Source organism: Triticum dicoccoides, chromosome 1A (genome assembly GCF_002162155.2).
Source record: "Triticum dicoccoides isolate Atlit2015 ecotype Zavitan chromosome 1A, WEW_v2.0, whole genome shotgun sequence".
Lineage (NCBI taxonomy): Eukaryota > Viridiplantae > Streptophyta > Magnoliopsida > Poales > Poaceae > Triticum > Triticum dicoccoides.
In genome coordinates this window covers 512,270,221-512,280,170 of record NC_041380.1, presented here as the reverse complement: position 1 = coordinate 512,280,170, position 9,950 = coordinate 512,270,221, and the positions used below count along the sequence as shown (strand labels likewise).

The following is a 9,950-nucleotide window of genomic DNA, read 5'->3' as shown; positions in this document are numbered from 1 at the left end:
CATGTTACTTGATTAATCCTTCATTTTATAATTCAGTGTTGTATCTAGTCATTCCAGCCAATGTCCAGCTAAAGAAATTTCGGTTGATTGCCAAATGGAAGATGAACACATTAATCCATTACCGGGCGATGAGATGAGCTCACCAATAATTGAAACTGACATTACTTCCGCTGTCCTTCAGAAGTATGTGATCTTTCTTCAACCTTCATGTTACTTGATTAATCCTTCGTTTTATAATTCAGTGTTGTATCTAGTCATTCCAGCCAATGTCCAGCTAAAGAAATTTCTGGCGATTGCCAAATGGAAAATGAACACATTAGTCCACTCGCCACATCAAGTTCTTCTTTGCCTGGACAAGTGCCTGGGTATGCATTCTTTCTTCACCCGCCTTGGAGATGGTTCCATTCGTCTGATTAATCATCAATCTTTCATTTTGTAGTTGATTTGTTGTATTTTGTTGTTCCAGCCAATATTTAGTTAAAGGAGGAACATCTGTCCTTGATAGAAGGGAAGATCTGCAAGTAGATCAGCTGAACACCTCGAGTTCTTCCTTGCCTCAGGGGTATGCGTGGCGGAAGTTACTGATCAGATGTTCAATCACTATTGCTTAATATTCTTCTATAATTTGCATTGTATTTCATCATTACAGCCAATGTTCGGACAGAGGAAGAATTTCTGCTAATCACCGGAGAGAAGAAAAGCTAGTAAATCAGTCTAGCACCCCTGTGGATCAATGGGTTTTGCTCGGTATATCTTTAAGTGCATCAGAAAAGGTAGCATTAGACTATACTTGCAAACAATACTGTCCTTTTAGAGCATTTGGATATATCTGAACAATACTCTCATGTAGAGCTTTTGGATGTATCTGAACAATACTCTCCTTTAAGAGCATTTGGATATATCTAAACAATACTAGCAAATATGTGTGTGGACAAGTAATGCAGCAATTTTAATTTATGGTCAATATTTAATTTATATAATCTGCTGGTTTTTGAAATAAGTTCTGTTCCATACCAAGCTATGATAAAATTGTTTATGTTTGTCATGCAGGATTCCTTGAAGGAATTTGCATCCTTAACCAGTTCAACCTTGGCTGAGGAATGGGACAAAACTGTGACCCATGTAATTGTGGGCAGAAACGCCGGTGATGCATGTGGCAGATCATATGAGGTCCTGATGGCGATACTCTCTGGGAAATGGGTTGTCACAGCCGGATGTTAGTATTAATCCATCTTACATCTCCCTTGTTTTGTATTGTTGATGATTATTGTACTACCTCCAAACTCATGCTACATACTGCTTAATGTAATAAGTTGCTGGTCTATTTGCACTTCCATTTATCCGTGGCGATCTAAAACTTATCATAGCTCGGCAGAGAATATCATTTCTCCTTGCACTGAAGTAGTTCACGTCATATTCATGTGTTAGGGATTGTGGATTGCATGGTGGAACCGATTCCAGATCTAAAAACTTGCTTGGAAAAGCCGATCCCAGGCCCGGAAATTTCTTACGAGATGAATTTCTGTGATGGCTCGTGCACATCAGGTTATGGACCAACAAAAGGAAGAGCTAGAGCTGCTGAACGGGTATGTAAACATGTCTGGCAATAATATATTATCTATGAATTCAATACAGAGAAAAACATATGTAGTGAAAACTGATCGCAGTTTGTCTTATGCATCAGTGCAGGGGATTGGTTTACAATCTTTTTGTCAAAAGGTTTGGGAACTGGTTTACATTTTTTTTTCAAAAATCTAGTATAAATATGTACTTAAGTGTTCATACAGAGGCTGTTTGATGTCAAAGGCTTTAAGTGCATCTTTAGAGAAATTTAGGTGTTCCATGGTCAGTATATTCCAAGAGCTTTTCTTTTATAAGGTGGGGTGCTAAACAGATTTTCATATGTTTTGTTTTATGAAAACAGCAGCGCTGCTTTCTAGTATTAATTAAGGTAGAAGAAATTATACATAGAGTACAGAGGGAGCATTTGAGAAATCGAGGAAGCTGGAGACATCTTTTGCAGTGTTGTTTTACAAATTCTCTTTTGAAGTGTCATTTCCCTGAATGCGATGTTTTGGAATGCATTTCAATAGTCATGGATCTTATGAATGCATTTCAGTTATTATATGTAATAAAAGCAACATTTTGATGCCTTTCTACAGCCAAATGATGAGAACATGATGTTTGCAGGCACCAAAACTGTTCTCTGGACTGCATTTCTGCCTCAGCGCCTACATAGACCCTGAAGACAGAGAAACCATCAGAAGACTCGTAGCAGCTGGTGGAGGGCAAGTACTGGAGGGAATCAGCCCAGACCGGTTGCACGAGAATCTGAATAAAAATCCAGCGGAAGTGTACTTCATCTACGACAGCGGCCCTCCAAGGAAGATCACTTCGGATTTCGATCTTATCCTTGGCAAGGAGATTCAGGAGAGCATCGAGTACGCGAAATCGGGAGTGCAGGTGATCAGCCACACGAGGCTGCTCGATGCTATCCTGTGCTATGATGCGCGGATCCTGGAAAGGAGGCTTCAGCAAGACGTGTAAGTGAAGGGCGCGCTTCAGGCAGTGGCTTTTCGCTCGTGTTACGAGAGTTTTCTGGGTTCAGCCCCCCACATGAGTAGCAGGGGGGCTGTCGAAAGTTGACGAATCACACACTCTACTCACCCTTTAGGCTATAGGGTGGTGTGTTTGTTGTTGTTTTGGTGCTGGATTGCTTGTTTAGCAGATCTTTAGTACTTGTGCCGGACGGTTGTTTCTCGGTGCTGAAGGCGCCTGCTGTGAAATGGTTGTACTTTTTTGGCGGTGACTGAAACCTCTGTTGGGCAGCATCATCTGTTTGGAATTGGATTGCCAAATCTGAAGAAATCCTGAACTGTTACATCGCCCTGCGGGTTGCGGCGTGTTCTACACCTTTTGTTCCTTGCATCTTTCTTTCGTTAGTCAAGTTGACAATTTAGTACTAAAGTAGCTTTGCTGTCACACTTCATAGTATTGCACACATCAACAGGCCCTCACCCCGTACGTGTCAAGGACCGGCCAACAGAGTAACACTACCACGGGGCTGTAGCCCTGCAATGGAGTTGGCTCTACAAAAGTCAGAGGCCAAGCTCAAACAGGTTGTTCAGAAGAGTTTACATTGCATTTTCCATTCAACCGACTCACCGTGCATGTGCTGGACGCAAACATACCCGCTTTTGATTAGGCATATATACACATACACGCATGTGAGCGACAAAGATATCCTGCCAGCAGGTATAAGCGACGACAGATGAAAATTCCACGACTTTGCTCGAACTCAATCCCAGTGGAGGCTAATAATCCCCAACTGACATGCACAGGTAATCCCACCAGGCCTCACACCCGAATCAAGACTCCAACTCCCCTCCATGCTATCCCATCGTCACCGGCTTCGGGTCGCTCCTGTTTGAGGCCTCACCGGCGCCATGCTCCTCGCTGGCGCTCGGTGTGGTGCCCCTTTCCATCTCGGGACCGTGCCTCCTCTTCTCCCCCAAATTAGGCCCGACTACATGAGCATGGCCAACGACCCCACGGTGAACCAACACGTGGTGACCCCCAACGCTCTCGATAACCCATACTACAAGAATGTCCTTGCGCACAAGGTGATGTTCTTGTCAAGGTGAAATCAAGAGGACGGTCGTCAACCAGTGGTCCATCCATGAATCATCACGCTGTCGCGTTAATTTGTGTGTGTGCTTCACTTTTTGCACTGTCTGAGGTCACCTACTTGTGATTTTCGTTCAAATTTTATGCATGTAGTTAGTTATTTCCAGAAAATTGCATTTGGAGCTCAGCCTCCATGGAGGCCTCCAAATTCAAATTTCAAATTTCATCAAAATTCATATTTTATATTTCAAAAAAATCTGAAAAAAATACAGATATTCATGAAGGCATAACACACATGTGTGTAAATTTTCAGGGTAAAATACGTTGAAATGAGGGTTGTGAAAAGAAAAATCTGAGGCTTTTTAACACATAATACTATTCATCCTCCCAAGCCATGAATTTGTCTTTATTATACAGATGAACAGATCACATTTCAAGGTATTTCATCCTAAAAATTAACACACATGCACATAACATCTTTTGTTTACTTGCACAATTTTTTCAGATTTTTTGAAGCTGAAAAGTTTGAATTTAGACTTTTTCAAAATTTTCGAGCTCGAATGAGCTCCGTCACCAAAACGACGTTCTGGTTATTTCCACCGTTCAAATTCTTTGTGTGCTTATTGGTGATGCAGTTAGGGCATCTCCAACGCCCTATCCTAAAATGGACACATTATTTGTCCGCGGACTTGTCCGGACCAGTCCGCAGACACAGATAGGGGAGTTGACCATCCAACTGCATCCTCTAAACGTCTATGGCCAGGCCCATCCAATTTTCATTTCAAATGCATAGCAATATGAGAGCTAGTTAAAGTGCGAGGTTCACATAGTGTCCAATCACAACCAAAAAGAAGCGAATGTTTATAGTTTTTACATGCGCTCGATCACAAAACTATCAGTCCGTGCAAAAACGTTACTTTTTTGCCCTGCCAGAGCGGCTATCTGAACCTCCTCGCTCACTCTACCGCCACCTTCTCTTCACGACCCGCCTCCTTCTCAGACACCAAGCGCTTCAACATCTTGACATGGGCGGCATGCACGATCATCGCGCATCATCATCCAACCCGTCCATCCTCATGGTCAACATCTTTGAATCCTCTGAAGCGGCCCCGAGCTCAACTCTCCTCTCTTAGAGCTTGGTCTTCTTCTATTCGAGGTCAATCTTCTTCTCGGTCGTCGTCATTAAGACGTTAAACCTCTCAGCCTTCTTTTTTCTCCTCCACGTCGGAGCGCTTGACACATTTCTGCTCCCTCTTCGACAAGATGTCCTTGAACGTTTCCGTTATCTTGGCTATCGCCCCTTCTCGCTTCTCCTTCTCTCACTAGTAGAAAAAGGGCCTTTTGTCCCAGTTCGTAAGGGCCTTTAGTCCCGGCGGGACTAAAGGGTCGGTACTAAAGCCTCCCCCTTTAGTCCCGATTCTTATACGAACCGGGACTAAAGGCCCTCAACTTGGCCGCTGCCTGGAGGTCCACCTTTAGTCCCGATTGGTAACACCAACCGGTACTAAAGGAAATTTTATGATTTTTTTTTATTTTCAAATTTCTGAATTATTTTAACCTCTAATCTCTAATCACCCCTCATCACTGCTCAAATTAACCTTTAATCTCTAATCACCCCTCATCATTCCAAATCATCTAACTTCCCGAGCGGTCACCCATCCTCTCACTACTCCAGCCTGAGCACGCTTAACTTTCGGGTTCTATTCTCCCTCGTTTCCAAGTCTGCACTTGTTGTTTTCCTGACAATAGTAAGATGTCAATCCTATTAACCCTCAGGAATTTAGGTTGAGCATGAAGTCACACATTTCACTGTTTGAGTTTGAAACTATTGTTCTAAAAAACAATAATTATTTAGTAACACTAATATTTCTTGAATAAGTAGTTTGACCACAGTTTGACCAAAATTCAGAAAAACTGAAATAATTATTTAGTAACACTAATATTTCTTGAATAAGTAGTTTGACCACAGTTTGACCATATCTGACCAAAATCAAAAAAACTGAAATAATTATTTAGTAACACTAATATTATTGAATAATTATTTAGTAACACTAATACTTCTTGAATAAGTAGTTTGACCATAGTTTGACCAGATTTAACAAAAATTCAAGAAAAAACTGAAATTTGAGCATAACTCTTTTTCCTTTTAGAATTTGAGGATTCTAAAAATTTGCAAACAGGCCATAGGCTGTCAAAATCGGGAGCGGATTTTCGTTCTGAACATTTTGATATATTATACGTTTTTTCCGACATCGTATGCAAAAGTTATAGCCGTTTTATATTTTCCTTACATTTTTTGCAAAACATGTCCAAATTTAAGTTTTTAAATTTTCCTAACTAGTAGATGTAGTAATATAACTACCTCTCGAAGGATTTTATTTTTTGAAGTTTTTATCATTTTCTTTTGATTTTTTCGAAACAAAAAAAGCGATCCACTGGGGGGAGGGGGGTAGAGTTTGAAAATGGGACCTTTAGTCCCGGTTTGAGACACAAACCGGGACTCTCAAACCGAGACTAAAGGACATCGCACCCTTTAGTCTCGGTTCGTGCCTCAAACCGGGACTAAAGGGCTCAGGTGAACCGGGACTAATGCCTTAGCCGCACGAACCGGGACTAATGGGTTGACCCGGCCTGGACCTTTGCCCCCTTTTTTGCTAGTGTCTCCTCCCACTTCATTTCTCGGAACACCCTTCTAACCTTCTTATATTAGGCGGCTCTTCTGTTGGGTCAGTTGGATCACCAGCCTCTTCCTCGGTGCCGATGCCGATGGTATTGATGGAGTTGGCAATGGATAGTTGCCACTTGGTTCCCCATTCAATTTAGGTCCTCACTTCTATGAAGAAGACTATGCTAATGGAAAAAAGAGCTAGTTGGATTGGTGATTCCAAACCTACTTTTTGTAAGCTCTCTAGAGAATTGCTGCATTGGTTTGGTGATCATTGTGCTCTTGTTCCATTTCATCTTGTATAACCGCAATGTGATTGTGTCTATACTTGATAGTTGCCTTAGCATGAAATAATTTGATGTTTTCATCTCCAAGCTTAATACATCTAATAGCTTCCTTGCTTCGAGTAAGTATTTTTGGTATGATAGATGGTTAATCAAATGTTGTTTCAGAATCTCTCTCTATATCACAGGGATTTTGTGGCAAGACACATTGTTCTGGATTTGGGAGACACAAGAGGATGGGTTCACACGAGGTTTTTTTCAGGTTCAGCCCCACTGTAGAAGAGGTAATACTTTACTCCAGTTGATGATAATCTGGCCTCGTACAAGGGATCTCGGTACAAAGATCATATATAATGTTGGTATGTGTGTTTGTACACATGCCACGTGGGTGCCCTAACCTTGCCTTATATAGGCCCGACAAGGCTATGATCATACAACGGCCAAATCGTCCAGGTTATGGCAACGCCACAATAAATGTCGTACTACTCTGTGTCATACAAAAGCTTACTAGGTTTTAGAATAGGACAGCAAATTGTTTGGCTAATTACAGTCGTAATGAGTTGTGTATTGCTATTTGGCTTCAAAGAGGTCTTCCTTATATTGAGGAGCTCTTGACAACTAATTGTAATCCCATATTGACGAGCAAACCCTAAACGACGCCTTAATGGGTGCACACCCCACCTGCTACGCTGGGCTGGGCCGGCCCGTTGTCCCTTTTTTTCTTCTGTTTAAACTGAAGGAAAGCTAAAAAGGTGCGAGGCAGAGTTCGAACTCGGGATCTCCCGGTTCTGAGAGCAGGGCACCAATGACTGAGACAAGCCGACAGATGTGCCTACATACATCTTTTACATTATTTGTTCATTGTCGAGGTCGCGGAATCTCCCAATTTTGGGATGCTTCCGAAACCCGTTTTTTGGAACGGTTTATTATTATTATTATTATTATTATTATTATTATTATTATTATTATTATTATTATTATTATTATTATTATTATTATTTACTTTACTTTTCTTTTTTCCTTTCCCATTTTCTGTTTCTTTTTTCTTTTACTAAATGTGTGAACTTTTTACAATTCATGATTTTTTTTCAAAATCAATGAACTTTCTTTTCAAAATCATGAACTTCTTTTTGAAATGATGAAATTTTTTAAAGTTGACGAACTTTTCTTTCAAAGTCGATGAACTTTAAAAAAAATAAATGAACATTTTTTCAAAATAAATGAACTTTTTCAAAATCGCTGAACTTTTCAAATATTCAATGATTATTTTTGCATATTGATGAACTTTCTTTTCAAAATCGATGCAATTTTTATTTTCAAAATTTGGTGTTTTTTTTCAAAATCAACGAACTTTTTCAAAGTATTTTCAAATAATTCAAAAATCAAAATGCTAGAGTAAATGGTACTTGTGCAATATATTTGCGCGGCTACAAATGTTCTTAAATAGTTCGACTTGCAATTCATGACTAGCCCATCGTAGGCCAGGTGGTTATCCTTGCTCCTACCTAGTTAGCGCGGTGCTACTTCTTGAACTTGTGTTGGTTTTTTCTCTTTAAAAGGAAAGAGTGATGCAACAAAATAGAGATAATTATTTCTCTCAATTTGAGAAGCAAGGTATTAATTCAGTAGGAGAAACACACATGTCACCAATAGTTGCGCCTACACAAACAAACAAATACTTGTACCCAACGCGATAAAGGGGATGTCAATCCTTCACGGTTATTTACAAGGAGAAGATCTAATAGAGATAGGTATAAAAGATAAGTAAAAATGCAAAATAAATTAAAGGTAAATAAATTATAGCAAGGTATTTTTGGGTTTTTGGTTTTGTAGATCTGAAAATAATATTGATAAACATAGACCCGGGGGCCATAGTTTTCACTAGAGGCTTCTTTTTTGAAAGAACACATACGATGGGTGAACAAATTACTGTTGAGCAATTGATAGAAAAACACAAAGTTATGACGATATCCAAGGAAATGATTATGAGTATAGGCATCACGTCCGTGACAAGTAGACCGACTTCTGCCTGCATCTACTACTATTAGTCCACACATCAACCATTATCCAGCATGCATCTAGTGTATTAAGTTAACAAGAAATGAGTAATGCCTTAACCAAGATGACATGATGTAGAGCGATAGATCCAGTCAATATGAATAAACCCCATCTTTTTATCCTTAATGTCAACAATACAAATACGTGTCATGTCTCCTTCTGTCACTGGGTATAAGCACCACAAGATTAAACCCATTACAACGCACCTCTTCCATGGAAAAAAAATCAATCTAGTCGGCCAAACCAAATCAATAGATCGGAAAGAAATACAAAGCTATCTTAATCATGCATAAAAAAGTTCAGAGAAGACTCAAATAATATTCATAAAAAATCTGATCATAAATCCACAATACATTGGATCTCAACAAACGAACCACAAAAGAAGATTATATCGAATAGATCTCCAAGAACATCGAGGAGAACATTGTATTGAAGACCAAATAGAGAGAAGGAGCCATCTAGCTACTAGCTATGGATCTGCAGGTCTGTGGTAAACTACTCACACATCATCATAAGGGCAACAAGGTTGATGTAGAGGCCCTCCGTGATTGAATCCCCCTCCGCGGAGTACCGAAACAGGTCTCCAGATGGGATCTCACGAGGACAGAAACTTGCGGCGGCGGAAAAGTATTTTTGGTGTGCCCTCTAGTATGCGGGGAATATTTGGATATTTATAGAGTAAACATTAGGGTTAGAGGAGCATCAGGGGGCCCACAAGCCTAGGCCCCCCTAGGGTGCGCCTCTCGAGCTTGTCGCCAACTAGTGGCCCCTCTGACCCCCTCCCGAAGGTTCCTGGGTGTCTTCTGGTCCAAGAAAAATTGTCAAAAAGTTTTGCCCCATTTGGACTCAGTTTGGTATTGATTTTCTGTAAAAGACAAAAACAAGAAAAAACAGCAACGGACATTTGGCACTAGGTTAATAGGTTAGTCCCAAAAAGTGATATAAAATAGCAGAATAATGCATATAAAACATCCAAGATGGATAATATAATAGCATGGAGCAATAAAAATTTATAGATACATTGGAGACGTATCACGCAGCGCGAGTTTGATTCTCGTATAGAACAACTTTGTGTGTGTGTGTGTGGTTGGGGGGGGGGGGTTGCGCTACCAACGACCAATGATCTTTGCGTGCGATCAATTAAAGCTTTGCTCGATCGGCCTAGTAAAAACACCACCTACAAGCCCCAGTAAGCTGAACCGGCGCTGAGAACGCTGGTTAGGAGCTCCCTCATTGACAACCCTACCGAGTGGGGTTCTTGGGTGTGCTCAACCAAGTGGGCCTCCTGGTATGTGCCTTGGCAAGTAGGCCACCTA

General features: G+C 40.6%; 1 protein-coding gene across 5 annotated transcripts in view; it reads left to right on the top strand.

Annotated features, from left to right (window-relative positions):
- The window catches only part of LOC119284286 (BRCA1-associated RING domain protein 1-like), a 6,093-nt gene extending 3,204 nt beyond the window's left edge, over positions 1-2,889 (top strand). For 4 of the 5 annotated variants that reach the window (XM_037563489.1, XM_037563484.1, XM_037563481.1 and 1 more), the window contains 7 exons: positions 161-183; positions 255-365; positions 467-562; positions 650-773; positions 1,051-1,216; positions 1,429-1,586; positions 2,191-2,889. In XM_037563489.1, the coding sequence (XP_037419386.1) occupies positions 161-183; positions 255-365; positions 467-562; positions 650-773; positions 1,051-1,216; positions 1,429-1,586; positions 2,191-2,547 (1,035 nt within the window). In that variant the 3' untranslated portion in view covers positions 2,548-2,889. The remainder of the gene's footprint in view (positions 1-160; positions 184-254; positions 366-466; positions 563-649; positions 774-1,050; positions 1,217-1,428; positions 1,587-2,190) is intronic. The other variant, XM_037563492.1, reaches the window with a different exon arrangement.
- The last annotated feature ends 7,061 nt before the right edge of the window (positions 2,890-9,950 follow it).